Source organism: Kogia breviceps, chromosome 10 (genome assembly GCF_026419965.1).
Source record: "Kogia breviceps isolate mKogBre1 chromosome 10, mKogBre1 haplotype 1, whole genome shotgun sequence".
NCBI lineage: Eukaryota > Metazoa > Chordata > Mammalia > Artiodactyla > Physeteridae > Kogia > Kogia breviceps.
Window position 1 is genome coordinate 95,155,371 of NC_081319.1, and position 21,271 is coordinate 95,176,641.

Sequence of the window (21,271 nt, forward strand, 5' to 3'; positions counted from 1 at the left end):
TCAGTTCCACACAGCAGACTGAGAATATTGGGACACCAGCAAATAGCTGATGGGTTTTGCCCCCATTGCTCCAGCACCTAGAACTCTGTACGCAGAAAAGTGACACACTCAGTGCTGCTTACATGTGTGTGCCACTGGGTACTTGCCACAGGGAGACTTTCCCTAGGGGGCCCTAAACCAGATCAGATTGTACCAGGCAGTGTTTTCCTCCCTCTTTCTTTTTTTTTAAATTTTTTTTTTTTTTGCGGTACGCGGGCCTCTCACTGTTGTGGCCTCTCCCGTTGCGGAGCACAGGCTCCGGACGCGCAGGCCCAGCGGCCACGGCTCACGGGCCCAGCCGCTTCGCGGCACGTGGGATCCTCCCGGACCGGGGCACGAACCTGCGTCCCCTGCATTGGCAGGCGGACTCCCAACCACTGCGCCACCAGGGAAGCCCTCCTCCCTCTTTCTATTGCATTCATCTGCCTGGCCACAGGCCACTGTTTTGGAATGTAGAGATTTGGATTTATCTGGTCCTTGGTGCATGATACATTCTTTTCCCTGAACCCCGATGAACTTATTTATTATGCTTATTTTATTACTTGATCTATTTAAGTGTATAATCATCATGTGCTATATGAGGGAGTTTATGAGCCAATTACAAAGTTAGAGAACAGTTCCCACAAGACTGCCCTCACTTCTCACACCACTTATAGGTTCTGGGGTGGGGAGAGTCCCCCAAACCACCCTCAGATTCATCCATTGACTAGAAGCACTCACAGAGCTCCCTGAAAGCTGCTATACTCACGTTTACAATTTACTACAGAGAAAGGATATAGATTAAAATCAAGGAAGAGGCATGTAGGGCAGAGGTCTGGAGGGGTCCAAACACGGGGACTTCCAGGTGTCCTTTCCTCGTGGGGTCATGGAGGGCGTAACCTTCTCCCAGTCCTGCAGTGTGACAGTACACAGTACTGCCACCCATGGAGGCTCGTCCGAGCCCCGGTGTCCAGAGGTTTTATTGGAGCTCAGTCTCATACCACCCACGTGGCTGATCTTTTATCCTCAGCTCCTCCTGGAGGTTGGGTGCGTACCTTTAGTCTTTAATTCCTCCAGAGGTGGGCACTGATATCGCATGGGGCCTAAAGCCCCCCTCATAAATTATATTTTAGACTGGTGGTCAGAACCCCCAGGCAAACAGACATACTTCTATAGGCAGGACCTCCCAGTAGCCAAAGACAAAGGCCAGACGTCTTTTTGGGTAAGGTTAATCCTGCACTAAATACCAGCAGATCTACTGCATAATCCGAGAACTGGAACCCAGGTGTTTGTATCAGATGAATCAAGATTTTCATCTTATTTCTGCCATTTATGAGCCATGTAACCTTAAGGGAGTCCCTTAACACGCTAAGCCTCAGTATGCTGGTCTTTACAATGGGATGATCATAACACTGGTTGTTGCTTGTATGAAAAGCATTGCTGTCTATAGTCTGCACAAAGAAAGCCCCAGTGGCTTCTGTCATACCTGCTTTGCTGGGTCCCAGGAGGTCTCAGGGCCTTTGTAGCTAAGAGGGTGCTAGAGTCGTATAGTGTCCCAGAGACTGAAAGACAACCACAGAAGGGACCCCAACATGGAACTCCCAGGAGGAATGACTTGTTAGTTCAAGATTTAACAGAACCTTCCACTTTCCTTCCACCCGGCCACATCAAGGGCAACAAATGCCTCAAGACTGTCTCAGACTGCCTCAGTTCCAGAAGGGCATTTTTCTGACTTGATGGAGATTGCCGTGTTCCCTTGTTTGTAAACTTGGGCCATCTAATCTCCTGGAACCCCAGCACCCTGGTAGTTGATAGAATCTGACTAAACCTCCTCCAGCTACCACTGGCCCCTTGCTGTGTGGCGTGTAGCAGAGCTTATGAGTGTGTGTGTGAGAAGACAGCTGGCAGCTTTCCCTGTGGGATGTGGAAAGAAGATTGTGCGTTTCCCCACCATGCCTTTGGGGAATTACTCATCTAAGTGTTTTGGAAGAGCGGGCAGAGTAGAACCAGGAACCATTACACTTAACCCTTACAGAGACGCACCAAGCTCGAGTTTAGCATCTCACCTTTCTGTGGATCCTACTTGTACCTGTTGAGTGGCTTTCATGCTTTTCGGTGTGAATGGGGGCCTGTGCATTGGGAGCTATTATAACTATAATCCCTTCTACCAGCTGAAGAAAGAAAATACATTCTCAAACATCCATGGCTTTTTCTTTTGTGTAAATCACAGGTGTGAGGAAAAAAACGCAGATGCTGGAAAGGATTGAGAGTTCGAAGGTATTGTGTTGATTTGATCACGGAGCCAGGAGAGATTAGTGATACATCGGTGTGGGTTTAAACAAGGGATTCAGGAAGAAGCATTTGCTGAGCTACAGTTAGGGTGGTGAGCATTTATGGAGTGTCTGCATTATACCAGGCACTGTGCATACTAACTCCTCCCCATTTTATAGGCAGAGATACTACTTATCAGATTACACACTGTTGAGATTCCTACTCTCCAAACTAGACACATGTATAATTTGGAGCAAAATAAAAATTACAAGAAAGAGAAAGATTCCATAGGCAGCAGGAGTGAGGCCAGGGTTGTTGGGTTTTTTTTTTTTTTTAAATATTTTTATACAATTTGTAAAGGTTACTTTCCATTTATGGTTACTACAAAATATTGGCTCTATTTTCTGTGTTGTACAAGACATCCTTGAGCCTATCTTACACCCCAAAGTTTGTACCCCCCCCTCCTCCACCCCTATATCGCCTCTCTCTCCTTTGTACTGATAACCACCAGTTCTCTATATCTGTGAGCCGGCTTCTTTTATGTCGTATTCACTAGTTTGTTGTATTTTTAGATTCCACATATAAGCAGTATCATTCTGTAGTTGTCTTTCTCTGTCTTACCTCACTTGCCCCCCCCCAGTCTGTCCATGTTGCTGCAAATGGCAACGTTTCATTCTTTTTCAGGGCCAAGTAGTATTCCATTGTAGAAATACACCACATCTTCTTTATCCATTCATCTGTTGATGGACACTTAGGTTGTTTCCATATCTTGGCTATTGTAAATAACGCTGCTATGAACATTGGGGTGCGTATATCTTTCCAAATGAGGGTTTTGGGGTTTTTTTCAGATATATGCCCAGGAATGGGATTGTTGGATCATATGGTAGTTCTGTTTTTAGTTTTTTGAGAAACCTGCATACTGTTTTCCACAATGGCTGCACCAACTTACATTCCCACCAACAGTGTAGGAAGGTTCCCTTTTCTCCACGTCCCCGCCGTCCTCGACAACATTTGTTAATTGTAGATGAAGCCAGGCTTTGAACTTGTCCTTTACCTACACCCCAGCCTATTCTTCTACTACTCTCTGTGTCCTCCTCCTACTAGTACTAGTAAGAATATTAATTTGTTGCCTTCCTATCAGTAATAATAATGTTTTATCCTGATATTCCAACAATGCCCGTGGAAGTGAGTGCTGAACGACTTCTGAAGTGAGATCTCTCACTGTTGTGCTAAGAACATTCGATCAAGAGTCAAAAATGACAGATCCTTGTCTCCTAACCCCAATTCTAACCACGTTACTCTGGCCAGTTCTTTGCACCTCGTCACAGGTGTCTCTCTGTCCTTAAAACAATTCACCCTGGAGCAGGGTGAGAACGGCTGTGAGGTCGTGGAAAGCACCTATGGTTCCCAGCCTCCAGCCAGAGTGGTGGGTAAACAGAGATTCCGGTGTCCCGGGCAGCTAATCTGGCACACACAACACTTGAGAGCAGAAAGGCATTTGCTTACGTATTGAACCAGGGAAGGTCTTGACAGAAAAGCATTTCCAGCTTTTCTTAAAAACTCAAACTCGACGTCTCTTGGACAATTCATTTGGGACCGGTTTCGATCCAGATGGTTAGCCCTTCAAGTGATTATTTTTCCATCTTGAGCCTTTCCAGGAGTTCCAGCATGGGCAGGCTGCCAGGGGACACTGGCTGCTCAGATGTCGCCGCGGCGACATCCCACGTGAGCCGGGGACGGCCCGGCCCAGCCCAGCCGTGGGCCTTGCCCCTGTGCCCTCCTCCCTCAGGCCTGACCTCCTGCGGACACAGAAATGGACCACATCCCCATGTGGTGGACCCACCCAGAGGATAGATCTCCCTGTTTTTCCAGAGGTGGCAAAACCCACTAGAAACACCCCCCCTGGTGTCACAATCGTCACGTGGATGAGGTATGATAACAGCAGAAGCCAGGAACCAAGGAAGAGCTTCGCCCAGGCTTGAGGAAGCCTGTCGCTCTATTATGCTGAGAGTAGAAGCAGATGACACGGAGCCGACTTAGGGAGGAGGGAGACGGGGGTTAGCTCCATGCCAAGCAGAGGAGTTCGGTGGAGGAATGGCAGCCGGGCGGCTGTGCGTCTTGAAGAGTCCCCTCCAGCATCTCTCCGTCAAGGAGATGGAGATTGAATCAGAACAGTGACTCCAAGTCAGTTTGTGGCCCTCAGAGCTTCCCTGAGCCAGGCAGCACCCAAATGCAACTGTATTCTTACAGGTGGATTTAAATTTTTTTAATTATTACTTTACATTTAGTCACTGTATCCATCGCCCCCAAATCTATAGATGAACAGGGCCCCCCAAAACTATTATTCTTGGTGCTAATAATATAAAGAGAGGGACTCTTTTTTTCCTGCCTGTCCTCATTCCACGAACATCTCAGCTGTAGATGGTCACGGCAGATCCCTGCCTTCCCAGCCCCGTGTGGCATGCGTCACTTCACTGACTGAAGGGTCCTGCACCCTGGTGCAGACTTGAACTTGCTTCCGGTGACCCTAGAGGGCGAGAGAGCTTGTTTACACAGCGCGATGGTATCCACGGTTCTCCACCTCCGACTCTGCAGGATTTTCCCTCTGGGGTTTCCGCGCTGCTGTGCCCTGGATCACCACTAGGTGGGCTCATTGAGCTGGGTGTTGGGTGACGTGCTGGGGGGTCCCTGCTGGCAAGCCTGTGAAGTATGAAGATCTCTCTCTCTCACTTCCTTAATCAACTCCGCCTCTAACACGGTATGCCACGCCCCCTGCAGTCCCTGATTAGTGCTAGGTGGAGTGCAGCGGTGCCCTGTACGTTTTCTCCCCCTCTCATCGCCATGATTTTGTCTCTCTTCCACATGGGACCATCAGTTCATGTCTCCAAACTCTGCCTCAACACTTGGGATGACACGGGGATCCCTACCTCATGAGGCAGCCCAGCTCATTTGAACAGTTCTGATTACTTTCTCGTTTCTGTATACCGTCGTCGCTCAGTACTTGCGGGGGATTGGTTTCCAGGAGCCCCCGATGCTCGAGCTCCACGGTCGACATTCCAATATAGGTGGTTCTGCATCCTCAAATTCAGCCAGCTGCAGATGATGTAGTACTGCAGGAATTTATTGAAACAAAAATCCCCGTATAAGTGGACCTGCGCAGTTCAAACCCGTGTTGTTCAAGGGTCAACTGTATATCAGTGTAATTTGGAGGTCAGTTCTGCTCTCCTGCCTTCCACCGAGGGCCCTTTATAGATCTGAGCATTGCACCTCCGCTCTGGCTTTTTTCTGTCCCCCAGGCCACACATCTTAAGTTGCCTCAGCTGTTACTTACCTGTCTTGGGTCCAGACCTCCCTCTCACCCCATTGCTCCACCCCGGGCATGCCCGCCAGTGTCCCCTTGCCTCAGGACTTTGTGGCTTTACCAGTGCCGTGTGCTCCTGAGGTATTCATTCCATTATTGGGAATACTGTGCTTTTTAAAATGAAGCTTATAGTTACGCCAGCTTTTAGGCACCGTACCCGACTGTTGGTTCATATTGAATCGATGGTCAAACAGAAAACTCCTGGGTTCTTTGATGTGAACTATTCTTAAGTCAGATTGCTCCAACCCTGCTATTAGATTAACTGAGCTATTGAAACCAAGGGCAGGGCATGTATATTTATTCTCGTTCATCTTTATTTTTTTGGTTTTGTGCCATCACTTCCAGCTTCTCAGGATATGTGTGAATATTAATTGCAGTAATATATTAAGCATCCCTTCCAGCCTTCTGTTACCTCTAAATATGATAACCAAAACACTAATAAAATGGTGAACAGAATAGAACTGAAAATAGAGTTCTGGCATACCATTTGCCCCATGCTGACACTGAATAATTAAGGTCCACTGTACATACTAGAAACAAGGTAAGTGTTTGATAAATGAATATGTGATCCACTTCCTTTGGGGCATTCTTGTTCAGTCAGCCATGAAGGTATCTAATTACGCTATCATCCAGCTCAACCTTCTCCATCCCAGAAACCTCAAGGATGTCAGAGTTGGGCCTATTTTTAATATTTAACCTAAATGAAGTGCCTTCTACCCTTGCACTACACAGATCTTCCTGTGTCATAATTTAGTAAAGCAAGCGATTTGCATGTCAGGACTTCAAGAATCCTTGCCATGTCCTCGTGACCTCTCCCATCAGGTCCAGGTGTTCTGTCTTTTAAATGGTCATATGGGAAGGGCTTCCCTGGTGGCGCAGTGGTTGAGAATCCGCCTGCTGATGCAGGGGTCACGGGTTCGTGCCCCGGTCCGGGAAGATCCCACATGCCGTGGAGCGGCTGGGCCCCGTGAGCCATGGCCGCTGAGCCTGCGCCTCCCGGAGCCTGTGCTCCGCAACGGGAGAGGCCACAACAGTGACAGGCCCGCGTACCGCAAAAAAGAAAAAAGAAAAAAGAAAAAAAAACCCCTAAATGGCCATATGGTTTTTCCAGAACTGACACAAGCTCACCAGGCTGCATTTCCTCCTCTTTAAAACCGAAACCACGTCTCTGCTGTGCATGGACATACACGCCACACAGTCATGGGTTTCACTCAAACTGAGAAACTCGCAGGATGGAGGGTGCTGGGTAGAGCAACCTAGTTTATTGCCCTGACCTTGGAATGCATTTTTAGGACTGTATGTATCTGATTCTAGGAGTGTCTTCCATTCAGAGCAGTTGGTTGTTATTTACAGGACTTGGAATCAGTGGGGATCATCTCATTTTCCTAACACTTATGAAGCAATCTGAATCCACGCTAATGGGTGGGGGGCTCTGGGGATTTTTGAATGATATCAAAGATATAAATATCTTCCTTTATTAAAGTCTGTTTTTTTCTCCTGGAGATGATTGAATTATACATAAAATATACAATAACAGCCTTTTTAAAGTGTATTTCCTTATAGTTCTTGAAGATGGAAAGAACCAGAAGAAAAGGAGCATCTGTTACTTAGAATTGTATTGGGTCTAGGTGACCCCAAAGTAAACAGCTGAGTTCTCCCTAAATATTAGCTGCTTATCTCCAAGGCTCCATCGCTCACAGCACCTAGTTGGTTTCCCAGCACCTACTCCATTCAGAAGAGGCTCGAGATGTTTACTTTACTTTAGAAGCTTATGCAGACAAGCTGAGTTTCTCACACCTTGCCGTGCATATGAAATCATCCGGAGATGTTGTTAAAATGCAGACTCTGAAATCAGGACGTTTGGGTGAGGCCTGAGGTTCTGCTTTTCTAAAGCTGCTGGGGGAGCTGGTCTAAGGACCACACTTGGAATAGCAAGGTCTTATTGCCACTGAGCTAAATTTTACGATACTGATGAGGAGAGAGATACGAATGTAGCTATAAAGATGCTTAAGATGAATGTTTTCAGAACAGTGATCGGCAGGCAAATCGCATGTAGTATACCCTAAATAAATTTGTCTTGATCCATCTATTAATTCCCTGTTCACTTTCCCTTTCCTAATAATAATGTTGAAACCTATGATCTGCATGAGTGGCTCATTGGTAACTTAGCAGTTATACAGTGGTGTGTGGCCCCGTGTCTCTGTTGTGACAGGTACACCCGGAGGTGAACCCCTCCGGGGCCCAGGTGAACCACTGGTGCGTTTCAGCCCTGAAAAGGCGATGAGGGACATGGAGACCATGTGTCTGCAGCTAGAAAGAGACCCTAAAAGCAGACATCCACTCTCCTTTTTTCTTCTCTTCTTCCTAGTCTCTTTCTCCCTCCCTTCCTTTTCCCCGATGTACTTTGCACCTTCATAATTTACCTCTCTGTTCTTTTAATTTATGAACTATCATCCAATGTACCAGGGACGTGGTGGCGTCCTGTGGCGCCCTCTCGTGGTTCACTGAAAATACAGCAAGATACAGTCCCTATCCTCACGATGATTTCCCCTGGTGAGAGATACAGACAGTACAGAGAGCTAATGAAACACAGAGAAAGGGACACATGCCCCAGCAGTAGAGAGACCCGACTCCTCCAAGCTGCACTGGTAAATAGGAGACAAGGTCCTCCTAAATGTAGGAGGAGGGAGTTTTGAAATTTGTATCAGTTTGGCCCCAGGTCGTTCCAGTTAATCTTTGTATCCTTGATTTATCATTTGTATTATCTGGAAAAGATGTTTATCAATGGACAGCTTTTCAGAAGACTACATTTGAATGTGTGTGGTAAGGCCAATATGTCCTAGTTGGTCCATTAGCAGAAAACCAGCCATGGAATCTATACTGAGATCTTTAGGGCCAACTAAGTCAGCCAGTGTCTCTCAAAAAACAACACAGTGTAGGGATTCCCTGGTGGCGCAGTGGTTGAGAGGCCGCCTGCCGATGCAGGGGACACGGGTTCGTGCCCCTGTCGGGGAGGATCCCACATGCCGCGGAGCGGCTGGGCCCGTGAGCCATGGCCCCTGAGCCTGCGCGTCCGGAGCCTGAGTCTGTGCTTCGCAACGGGAGAGGCCACAACGGTGAGAGGCCCGCGTTTACCGCAAAAAAACAAAACAAAACAAAACAAAAACGCAACACAGTGTAAATAAACCAAGGAAGGCACTGCTGAGAACCAAGTCAGCATTCGTATTCAAATTCACTAAGGCTGAGTTCTTTTTTAAAAAGTACCTTCAGAGGGGTTTTCTAGGTTTGTATGTGGTGCATTCGGTTGTACAGCAGTTTTACATTTGCATTGCTAATGGACCTCTTTCTGAATGCGTTTGACATTTTACTTGGCTTTGAAAGGACTTTTATGCTGCTATTTTTTCTTCCCTAGAGCTGCCTTGGGCTAATTAACCTATTGCCTTACTGGCTGGGCCTACTATATGCAAAGATTCTCATTCCGGATTCTGACATACTACTCTTGCATGAACTTCCCTAATGAAATCCTGTGGGGTTTTATTGGATCAGTGCTGCTGTGAAGCCAGCAGGGGGCGCATGGAACAGTTTACTTTGAGTCTGTCTCCTAAATGACTTTCCTTTACTAGTCTGTGTGGGAACAGAGTTTATGCAGTTCTTTCTTAGTGACATAAAACTTCGAGATAAAAGATCAGTATCAGTACTTTTTAAGCAGTCAAAAGGGGCAGCTGTTTTCAGTTTTTGTAGTTTAATTTTATTCTATCATTGTTTTGAAAATAGCACTGTCATCTTAATCTATTTGCACATATTGGGTGTAGATTACGTGCCATGCATTTCATAAGAGAATGCATGTTATACAGAATGCAGTTATCTGGGACTTACAAAGCCCTAGGTCGGGGAGGGTGGTGCTGAAAGCTGCTGCCTTAACTGTGTCTGTTTTAACATCAGACTATAGAAAAGCGGGTCTGCGTAGGAGAAATGCTAAAAACCCAGGGCCTGGAATTCCCAGAGCCTGATCCGCGGCTTCCCAGGATCACAGCGCGTGACACGGCTCACGGCTGCAGCTGCTGCCTGTAGGCGGCCCTCACAACTGCCACCTGTAAGCCCGGTCCCTGTTGGTTCCCTTGATGATCTGCCTCTTGCCAGGTGGGCATCTGTCTGCCTACACAGTCATGGTAACAGGGTTCTGTGGTTCCTGAAAGACTGAGGTTAGGTGTCCATGAAAACTGGCTCCAGGCTCACTACTTGTACGTCCAGGTTGAAACACTCAGGCCTGACTGGTCCAGCAGAGGTTTCATCTCTAGGGTTAAGGGTGGATTGGCCCTTTATGGAGCGTGTGGAGAGAAAATTCAAAGACCACTTGGAAAGGAAGTAAGAGGCAGAGATAAAGCAAGCATAAAGCCACCCTCATTAAGGACACCCTCAATGCATCAGCCTGATTATTGCATTTTTCAAAAACCATAACCATGTTCCTATTTTAACTGTCAAACAGATTCCTTTCGGCTTTCTGTTACCATGTGAGTAGCTGTACTGGGAGTTGTTTGGAAACTTGTAGAGAACACGATTATCTGGGGCTCCGTCTGCTGAGTTGGCCTGTGTATGGCGCGTGTGCACGTGTGTGCATGCGTGTGTTAGGGAAGAGAGAATTGTTGTGGATCCAGTATGGACCCAGAGTCAGTGGAATCTCTGAGTAGCGCCTTTGGCAGGTGGGGACTCAGAGGTGAGGTGTGAAGTCCCCGGAAGATTCGCGTTCCTAACCTGGCCCTCCCCGTGCCTGGCTCAGCGGGTAGGTCTGGCTGACCTTCACCGGTGTCTTCCTCCTCGTGGGCATCATGAGATTGCCCAGCGAGGTAAAGAAGAGCTAAGGAATCGGAGCGGCATTTCTGGAAGCGAGACTAAGAAATGCACTGTCTACCTTCTGAGGAGAAAAAGAGAGAGAGGGTATTGAGTGAGAGAGGTGTCTTAGGAGACTTGCTGAATCCATAAAAAAGAGGTTTTGATGTGCTCCATGGTGTGTAATGATCTTCCTGGTGTCCTAAACAGCGCGGCCAGCGTTTTACCTGCTCTAATGGTGGGCGGGCAGGGGCGGGGGCGGGGGTGGGATGGGGTGTGGTGTTTGGAATTCACGTTGACACCAGCAGCTTAGTCTCAATCTCGAGCAGGACGTTCTTTTCCGGTGCTGATGTTCTGATCGCCTCTTCTCCTCCCTCTCCTCTTCCCCTTGTCCCGACCCTCTCTCTGCCTTTTCCCAGATTCCAGGGCGGCTGCTGGCGGATCGCACCCACAGGGAGATGATTCCTCATGAAGAGCCTGGATCCCCTACAGAAATCAAATGTGACTTTCCGTTTATCAGACTGAAAGCAGAGCCAGCCAGAGAGTGAAGCGGTCACCGTGGAGGGGGGACGGCGAAAAATGAAATCCAACCAAGAGCGCAGTAACGAATGCCTGCCTCCCAAGAAGCGCGAGATCCCCGCCACCAGCCGGCCCTCGGAGGACAAGGCCACGGCCGTGCCCAGCGACAACCACCGCGCGGAGGGCGTGGCATGGCTGCCGGGCCACGCGGGCGGCCGGGGCCACGCGGGCGGGCGGCTCGGGCCGGCGGGGCCCCCGGCAGAGCTCGGTTTACAGCAGGGAATAGGTTTACACAAAGCGCTGTCCGCGGGGCTGGACTACTCCCCGCCCAGCGCGCCCCGGTCCGTCCCGGCGACCACGACGATGCCCGCGTACCCGCCCCCGCAGTCCGGGGCCCCGGTGTCGCCCGTGCAGTACGCCCACCTGCCGCATACCTTACAGTTCATCGGCTCTTCCCAGTACGGCGGGCCCTACGCCGGCTTCATCCCTTCCCAGCTGATCTCCCCCACCGCCAGCCCCGTCACCAGCGCGGTGGCCTCGGCCGCGGGGGCCGCCACTCCATCCCAGCGCTCCCAGCTGGAGGCCTATTCTACCCTGCTGGCCAACATGGGCGGTCTGAGCCAAGCCTCGGGGCACAAGGCTGAGCAGCAGCAGCAGCACTTGGGCAGGACCGCGGGGCTCCTGCCCCCCGGGTCCCCACCCCCCACCCAGCAGAACCAGTACCTGCACATCTCCGGCTCTCCGCAGAGCGCCGCGCGCCCGGCCTCCCCGCCGGCCATCCCCGTGCACCTGCACCCGCACCAGACGATGATCCCGCACACGCTCACCCTGGGGCCCTCCCCGCAGGTCGTCGTGCAGTACACCGACTCCGGCAGCCACTTTGTCACCCGCGAGGCCACCAAGAAAGCCGAGGGCGGCCGGCTGCAGCAGGGCGTGCAGGCCAAGGAGATCCTGAACGGGGAGATGGAGAAGGGCCGCAGGTACGGGGCGCCCACCGCGGCCGACCTGGGCCTGGTGAAGGCGGGTGGCAAGGCCGTTCCCCACCCGTACGAGTCCAGGCACGTGGTGGCCCACCCCAGCCCCGCCGACTACGGCAGCCGCGACGCGTCCGGGGTGCGGGCCTCTGTGATGGTCCTGCCCAACAGCAGCACCCCTGCCGCCGACCTGGAGGTGCAGCAGGTCACCCACCGAGAGGCCTCCCCCTCCGCCCTCAACGACAAAAGCGGCCTGCACCTAGGGAAGCCCGGGCACCGATCCTACGCGCTGTCTCCCCAGCAGGCCCTGGGCCCCGAAGGCGTGAAGGCCGCCGCCGTCGCCACGCTGTCCCCCCACACGGTCATTCAGACCACACACAGTGCTTCGGAGCCCCTCCCGGTTGGACTCCCGGCCACGGCCTTCTACGCAGGGACTCAGCCGCCCGTCATCGGCTACCTGAGCAGCCAGCAGCAAGCGATCACCTACGCCGGCGGCCTGCCCCCGCACCTGGTCCTCCCCGGCACCCAGCCCCTGCTCATACCCGTGGGCAGCGCCGACATGGAGGGGTCGGGTGCGGCCTCGGCCATCGTCACGTCGTCGCCCCAGTTTGCTGCAGTGCCTCACACGTTCGTCACCACCGCCCTTCCCAAGAGCGAGAACTTCAGCCCCGAGGCCCTGGTCACCCAGGCCGCCTACCCGGCCATGGTGCAGGCCCAGATCCACCTGCCCGTGGTGCAGTCGGTGGCGTCCCCTGCAGCCGCGCCCCCGACGCTGCCTCCCTACTTCATGAAAGGCTCCATCATCCAGCTGGCCAACGGGGAACTGAAGAAGGTAGAGGACTTAAAAACGGAAGACTTCATCCAGAGCGCAGAGATCAGCAACGACCTGAAGATCGACTCCAGCACTGTGGAGAGGATCGAGGACAGCCACAACCCGGGCGTCGCCGTGATACAGTTCGCTGTCGGGGATCACCGAGCACAGGTAACGTTCGTCCGGATCGCACAGGTAGGGGGACACCCCGCCGCACCACCCTTCGTCGCTTCCCGGCACAGCGAAGTTCTTCCAAGAGGCAGACCCGTCAGTGGCTGGGAGGGTGATTGAGGGCTGCCATCTATGCCTAGAAGTTAGACACATCACGTTTCCCCAACCACGTTCTCTGAGGGAATTAAGCCCTAGTACACCGAAGCACCTGCTGTTTGTAATGAATCGACTTCTCTGTGTCTGGAGTGGGGCTGCTCGGGTACCATTCTCGGGACCATTGAGAAGATCGCCACTCACGTTACTTTTTTGTTCTGTGGTTTAGGTAAGGAACCCTGATTAAGAAAAGTCTGCTGTTCCCCCCCCTCCCCCCGCCTTTTCTTTTGGTCAGGAAAAGACAGTGCTGGTTCGGATGAGAACGGTTAAATGCCCGGAGCGGCCACACCCCATTACGCGTCTTTGTTTTAAAATGTAGGTTTTGTTATTGTTTAGGTATGGTGAGGCCAACAGATGAGAATACAACTGCCATCGAAAAGACAGTTTGTTATACTCAGATGCCAAGAGGAGGGTTTGTGCCGTGCCATGCAGGGCCACGCGGGGAAGCACCAGGGTCAGTCAGGAGGCACTTGGAGTGAGGAGAAAACATGGGCAAGAGCCTTGATTGTGGTTTCAGGGGGAAGGGGTGGCTGAGGCAGTGGAGGCAGACTTAGGCTTGGCTGCTTGGAATCGTTTCTGCAGGCTCTGGGCATAGGAGCTGTCCCTGGGTGCCTGGTACCTGGCCCTGGGGTGATTAGGGCTGGCGGATAGCGGCCCAGAGAGTGGAAAGCTCCATAGAGGAGATGTCTGGCGTGTGGGTGTTTGCTTTGCGTATGAAGGACGTTCTCGCAGGCGGGTGAGCTGTCAGCTGTCTCTAGGAATGAGCTAACCCAGGGAGGCACAGTCCCTCCAGAGTCAACAAGGCCCCAAGATGTCAAAGCATCAGATAAAGAGAATAAAAGACGTGGTTAATATAATCTGCAAAGTCGGGGCTGGCCCAGGTGAGCTCCTGGACTTCTGATAAATAGGAGCCCCGAGGACCAGATGTAGCCAAGCTGAGTCATGTTGAAACTGGAACTATGGTCAGCTCTTTTAATTTCCATGGGTTTCTTTAGTCCCACTCTTTTCCAGTTTCTTAAATCGCTTGAGTGCATTTCTTCTGCCCATTTGTATGAAACCGTCAGTTTCACTGCCTAGCAAGTGCTTGGAGTCAATCAGGTTTGGCCCCCAGGCCAGGAACTGCCCTGGCGGGTGGTAGAGACTCACTCCCTCGGGGAATGGTTTCACTGAGGCCTTTGAAGCACTCAGATGTGACAGCACCTGCTTCAGGTTGAAATGAGTTGAAAAATGGTCATGGCATAGCTGGTATTTGGGACATTCAAAGAAAATAAACTAGTTAATGGTTTGAATTGTTTTTAGTATATTTAAAAGAAAAAGATCAAGTGAGGTGTAGGGGAGCCCGATTTTCCAAAGCATTTTCCAGAACTGCTTGTGAACGTCTGGATGTGGGATCTTGCAGAATATCAGGGGACCTGTGTTGTTGCCAGGAGCTTTTAGCCTCGAAGACTTTTCTTTTTTTATGGTGAGATGTTGCTGTAGCCTTTTGTAAGGCCCACGAAAGATTTCTCAGAGTTCTGATTTAATATATATATATATATATAGCAAAAATTAGACTATTTGGAAAAGGGCACCATTATTTAGAACTCACTACCCATCTGTAGTTTCTGCTCACTCCCACTGTCCTACATGGATTAGGGGTGGATAGATACTGTTTGAAAGAACAAGCTGTCTTTAGCAAAGTTGTCTTTTAACAGACCCCAGGTGAAGCCTGGAAAATAAACAAGAAGGAGAAGTAAACATGTTTTTTCGTGGTCCTTTTAATCCTTAAAGCACTCCTGTGAAGAGAGGTAGGCGTGGAAAAGGGGTGATTCTGAAAATGCTGCTGTCTCCGGCCTAGCATCTCTTCCAGTAAAGAGCAGCTCTGAGCTGAGGGCTCATCTCCAAGGCCCCGGCAGCCTCCGTAGTCATGGGGAGCTTCACAGACCTCTAGCTTCATCGACCCGACCAGCAGTTGTTAGAGAGGAAGCATCTCTCTGTTTGCCCCGCTCGATCCTTTGCAGAGTGAACGCTTAAATGATGGTGAAATCGGCTTCCATGTGTGAAGTCTCATTTCCTTCCCATCGCCAGACCACCAGTCTCCTTGCTGACGGCCAGGGTGCAAATCAGAGGGGCAGCACATTTGTCAGGGCCTGCGCAGAGGTCTGTCAGGTCCCCGTGTAGTCCTGCTGCAGCTGGGTCCGGCTTCGGCTCCAAAGGGTGGCTGGAGTTTTCAGGCTGTAGAAACACAAGTGCGTGGCCCCGACACCACCAGTGATTTGTCACTTTACCCCGAAGCCTATCAGAAACAGGCTGACATCATCACAGCTAAAATACTCCACCAGCTGTGTTTACCACAAGTGACAGGAGCAGAGTCGGGAGGGAATCAGAGGAAGCGAGAGGGGGAGAGGGAAGAGAGAGAGAAAACGAAGGTCTGGATTTAATTTACATTCCGAGGGCTGAGGACTTCCCTCCATCCTCAGCGGCACTCGGTGGGGTTTCTCCCCTGGTCTGTCTGCTCAGCGGATTAGAAATCACTAACACTTGCAACCACAGGGAGATTGAGAAACATGCAGAGTGTTGCACTTAATTAGCAGACTCACAGATTGGATTGGGGAAGTTGTGGAAGGAAGGGGTGGGTTGCTAGAGGACAGATGGCTTTATGACCCCAGGCATAAATCCTGCCCGGAAGCAGGACCACAGAGAGGCTTGACTTTGTAAGCAGCCACGGGCATCCCCGGTGAATGTAGTGTGGCTGGTGGGAGAAGCCACGAGCCTGGGGTCTGGCTGGCTGCAAGACAAGTGGTCTTCCCTCTCAGAGCCGGGGGTTTTCTCATCGCTAAAATGGGCAAACGATTCCTCCTGCAAGATGGTATCTTGGGCCTCCTCTCGTTTTTTGTAATCCCTGGCTTTCCTGCTGTGCAGAACAGCCCTCGTAAAATTTACTAGCATCCACTAAGCAGAAAGCAAAGGGGGGACATAAAGGGAAACTTCCCTGACTTCGTGCTTACAATCAGCGCATAGACCTCGTTGGAAGGAAAGCCATCCTGATCGAGCCAAGGGAGTTTTCAGTGAGGGGATTATTTTCAGGAGCCAAATTCCTAATTATTATTGTGTGAAAGACACCTCCAGGATGGTCTCCGGCTAAAGCTCCAGACGAGGCAGTGTAGGAGAAAAATGCTTTTGCCTGTTCGTCACCGTCCGTGTGGTTTTGTGCTACCCAGTGCAGTATGTCTTGGCCTAGGCAAAGCGTCCTTGCATCCCAATTCCCCCACCCTGGTGCCGTGGGAGAACAAAAGGGGCATCCCAGGCATTGTCTGTTCGCCTCTGTGCACCACGTGAAGCCTCTTCGCAGCCACCCGTGGTCTCCTTAGTCTGTGGCGAGTCCCAGAAGGGGTCCCCAGATGATAGCATCAACGTGGGAGCCAGTGTGATTCGGCTGGAGGCTGGAGCATGGTCTGCTTGGGTGGGAGAAGCAGGTTAGCTGGTCAGAAGATGCAGGACCTGGAGCCGAAAGGACCCGAGGCTGAATCTATACTCCACCACACTCCGGAGCTTGTGCAAACCACGTACAAATTAGTGTATACATACTTCACGGTACAAATTACGTATGAGCCTTCCATCCGGTTTACGTCGTGGTGCGAAGAAAGAAGGTTGAAGGAAGAAGAATGAAAGGAAATACGTTCGAAGGAACCAGCACAGTAGGTAGCGCGTAGTAGGCCCTCGCCAATGTTAGTTTCCCTTCCCTGCTTCCACTTGGGGGACTTTGGCCCTGAGAAGAGAAACGTTAGCTTCTGAAAAATGGATAAAAGGCTTCATTCTCTCCAAAGAGTTTACGGAGGGAGAGACAGCTTAGAAGAGTCTAGAAAGAAGGCTGACCTTTTCCAGTGAACACCCTGAGCCGTTTTACGCTGCCTCTGTCCCTGCGGCCCGTTCCCCTGAGTGGCCCAGGAGCACGCCTCCTGCTGCTTCTCTGCGGAAGGCTCCGTGACCTCGCGCCAGCCTGTGTGCCCGTAACTCCGTCTGCGTTTTCCTGAGCGGGAGCTGGACTGGAGGGATCGTTGGGTGGTCCAGTCCTGCACATCAGTAAGAGGACCGATGCAGAAACGGGCTCGTGCGCCTTGCTTTTGCAGAGAGGATCTAAGCATCATGCCCACTGGGGGACCCCCTGCCCGGGATGGCCCCCGCTGGGGAGCCCTGGGCTTCCGTCTGGCCAGCAGTGGAGCAGCCACCCAACCCCTCCTGCATCTCATTCTTCGCAGGCTCAGCTTTTCTGAAGAGTACACAACATTTTGTCAGAATCGTAGTACGTTTTATCTGCGAGTTGCTCTGGGGTGACACTTGTCGTTGACTGCGTTTTTCCTAAGTGCTGGCCTCGGTCTGTTATTAGGGCTATCTGTCGCGTCCCAGATTCAGGAAGGTGACTGCTTCCTTTTACCTCCTTGGTGGCTGCTTAGTATTCCGTGCCATTTTCTTCTCCTGACTGTCGTGTGTGTGTGTGCACGCGTGCGCGCTTTTACAGCACGTTATGATGACGTGATCACTGCATGTCTACCGATGGCTTTTCATTCCACTATTTTTTATTTTGACTGCTGCGTTCTGTGAGCCATCAGTGGCAGCATTGTGCATTTAATGGATTAGTTGGTGCCTAAAAAATAGCCAGAGCCCTCACGCAAGCCACACAGAAGCCTGTATAGTCCCTCAGCAGCCAAGGCAAACCTGAGAATCTGTTCGGTTCTAATGCCAGAAAGGCTCCAGCAGAGAAACGGTATCGAACACATTTTTGTTTGTGTGTCTGTGTTCCCTCCCTCTCCCCACAAAAGAAGAAAAATGCTCTCCTTTAGCCTGTGTGTGATGTAAGTGCCCCCAGCTTGGGGAACTTACGTGTGTTATTTTATTTTATTTATTTATTTATTTATTTAAAGGCAAAGAGGAATTTGTTTTGCGGGGGGGGGGGGGGGGGGTGCTGTGTTGGGTCTTCGTTGCTGCGCGCGGGCTTTCTCTAGTTGCAGTGAGCAGGGGCTGCTCTTCATTTGCAGTGGCTTCTTCTGTTGCAGAGCACAGGCTCTAGGAGCACGGGCTCGGTAGCTGTGGCTCGCGGGCTCTAGAGCGCAGGCTCAGTAGTTGTGGCGCACGAGCTTAGTTGCTCCGCGGCATGTGGGATCTTCCTGGACCAGGGCTCGAACCTGTGTCCCCTGCATTGGCAGGCGGGTTCTTAACCACTGTGCCACCAGGGAAGCCATTACGTGTGTTACTGAAGCAGATTCTCTTGGACCATTGTTGTTTATAGCTTTTTAAAAAATAGACTTTATTGTTGGAAGTAGTTTCAGGTTTACAAAAAATTGAGCAGAAAGTACAGAGAGTTCCCAGACGCCTGAAGTTTCCCGTTATTAAAATCTTGCATTTTTGTGGTATACTTGTGACAATTGATTAGCTAAGTTGATACATGGTTATTAACTAAAGTCCATACTTCACATTAGGGTTTACTCTGTGCTGTACATTCTGTGGGTTTTCATAAATGTGTAATATCACGCATCCAGCCTCCCAGTGTCCTAGGAACTAGTTTCCCCACCCTAAAAATCCTTCGTGCTTCACCTATTGGTACTTCACCCCACACCCCTGGCAACCACTGATCTGTTTCCGTCTCTGTAGCTCTGCCTTTTCCGGAACGTCATGCAGTTGGACTTCTATAGTATGTAGCCTTTTCAGACTGGCTTCTTTCACTTGGCAACATGCGTTTAAGGTGCTGCCGTGTCTTGTTGTGGCTTTGAGAGCTCATTTCTTTTTAGGCCTAAATAATATGCCGTAGTTCTTTCAGGCACACATTTTAAGACCCCAGGGGAGGAGGGCAAGTGGGATAGACCCGTGGGCCCCAGATCTGCCCCGGTCACCTGCTGCTTGGGTCCCGTGGAGGCCCTGGCAGCCAAGCGACAATGGGAGAAGAACCTATAGCTCATCCGTCACGTGGGGTTTGTATTTGGAGGCATCTCTGCGCGGGGATGTGGGTTCCATGAAACAGCTTCCACCGAAGACTGAGTCAGGCTTAGCGCGAATGTGATGAAATGTTTTAAATAGAACACTCACAGACGCTCTTACACTCGATTGAGGAGGTGTGACTGTTTTTATTAATGATCTTTCAACGTCGAAGTCAATGGGGCTCTCCGTCAGCCCCTCCGTCTTTGCTCCAGGGTTCTCTGATTTTCTGGACGTGTGGAATGTGGTTGTGCAGACTGGCTTTCCTCTGCAGGTGAAACGGACCAAGAACTTCACTTGCATACAAAGTTAGGGATTCCCAATATAATCGTTTCACCAAAAGCAAGACGTCATCACCAAACCCCAGCTTCTGAGCGATGTCCTTGCTCCCAGGTGCAGGCAGAATTTGTACATTTGTGATAGGCTCAAGCAAAAACGTTTTGTAAAAGAGAGGCCCTTCGCGTTTGTGAAAACAGGGATTCTCGTGAAGGAAAATGGAGACAAATTTAAGCAACAGACATTTTGTTTTCTTTATATCTTGCTTTTGGTGATACGTACATATGTGTGTATATAGACATAGCACCAATCTACCGTTGAAAAGTACAACCAGACAGCGTAAATATGCATCTATGCATGCGTTGTTTAGATACAGTAGTCTTTAACTAAGTAGCTAAAGGAATTTTGCTGAACACAGGAAGGTGACATTGAATAAATAATTATCAGCCCGGAAGTGAGGCTGTGTTGCCTCCCTGTCTTGGTTTCTTCATCCTGAATAGAAGTTGCAAGTGATCGTTCTAGAGGAGTTGGTTTAGCCGGGCTGGATAGAGAGAGGGGGGGCAGGTTTCTCTTTGAAGCAGTGGTGAGCGATGGGTGTGCCTGCAGCAGTAGGAGAAGGGCGGGAAAAGGGCACAGGAGGATGGGAGGTGATCACCCCTAAAAAAGAGAGGTGCTGGATACAAGACATCCAGAGATGAAAGGCAGAGGAGCCTCAAGCTGACACCAGGACAAAGGCTTTTCATGCTCCCATTTCTTCTTCCAGACTGCTTAAAGTGTTTGGAGAAGGATATATTTATGGGATGAAAAAAAAACGGACTGTGTCGAGCTGCCAGGAGTTATGTAACATGCTTTGGCTTTATATGGTACTGCCCCCATGAGTTTATTTTCACTGGAGTTTAATCAGAGTCTGTCTGAACCCCGACAAGATCCTAAGGTGAATTAATGGTTATTAGCGTGGCTGAAGAGCAAAAAGGAACCTCAAGACTGGAGACAAAGTAACTGAAGTGTGATTCAGTGAAATCAGGGTGAGCTCAGCACCTGACAGGGGAACATGGACTGCGGCAGCTGTGCGTCAGCCAGGAGAGCTGTCTGCTGGGGGCTGAGCAGCAAGACCCAGGGAAGGCGCAGCTCCTCTCCCTGGGGGGGATTGTAAGCCCAATTTAGTCCTGGCTGGTGGAAGCAAGGCCAGGCAGAGCCTCTCCGGCGTCTAAACATTGACCTCTGTTGGCCAGTAGCGCCACTGCGGCGTTTTTGACACGTTGGAAGGCAAACACCAGAATTAGTCTTTCCGATTTGTACCGAGCACCTATTACGTGCCAGGAAGTATTCTGTAGCCTGGGGATACAACAGTGAGCAAAGCAGGCAATATCTCAGCCCCCGTGGAACACAGAGTCTTATGGGAGTTTATGGGAAGAGGTGAAACAGACAAATATGGAAGTAAACAGACTAATGCATCGAAAGATAATAAGTGCTGTGGGAAAAAAATAAAGCAGCCCTAGTGGGGGTGGGGAAAATAAGGATGGAGGGTAGTTATTTTAAATAGGTGGTCGGTGACGCTGTCTCTGAGAAGGGGAACAGGAGGACACAGGGCAGAACGGACTCCACGTGGAGGGAATAGCAGATGCACAGACCCAGAGGCACGAGTGTTTTGGAGCGAAAGGACCAACAGGGAGACCAGTGTCCCTGCAGTGCAGGGAGGAGGGGGGTGGGGCGCAGACCACGCCAGGCTTATTCACGGAGGCTTTTTCTCCCTGTGAGAAGCTGGCTTGGCCAGGACTGTGGAGGTGGAAGCAGTGAGAAATGGTCTCATTCTAGCTGTAGTTGGAAGAGAGAACCCATAGGATTTGCCTGTGATTTGGATGTGTGCGGTCTGGGAGAAGGAGCCGAGTAAAGTATGATGCCCAGGCCTTTGACCTGAACCCTGGCACAATGCGGACGCTG

The 21,271-nt window shown here is 50.6% G+C and overlaps 1 protein-coding gene across 4 annotated transcripts in view; it reads left to right on the top strand.

Annotated features, from left to right (window-relative positions):
* Window positions 1-21,271, top strand: part of ATXN1 (ataxin 1) — a 402,319-nt gene that overhangs the window by 367,189 nt on the left and 13,859 nt on the right. For all 4 annotated transcript variants that reach the window (XM_067006729.1, XM_067006732.1, XM_067006731.1 and 1 more), the window contains one exon: window positions 10,897-12,952. In XM_067006729.1, coding sequence (XP_066862830.1) covers window positions 11,057-12,952 — 1,896 coding nt within the window. In that variant the 5' untranslated portion in view covers window positions 10,897-11,056. The remainder of the gene's footprint in view (window positions 1-10,896; window positions 12,953-21,271) is intronic.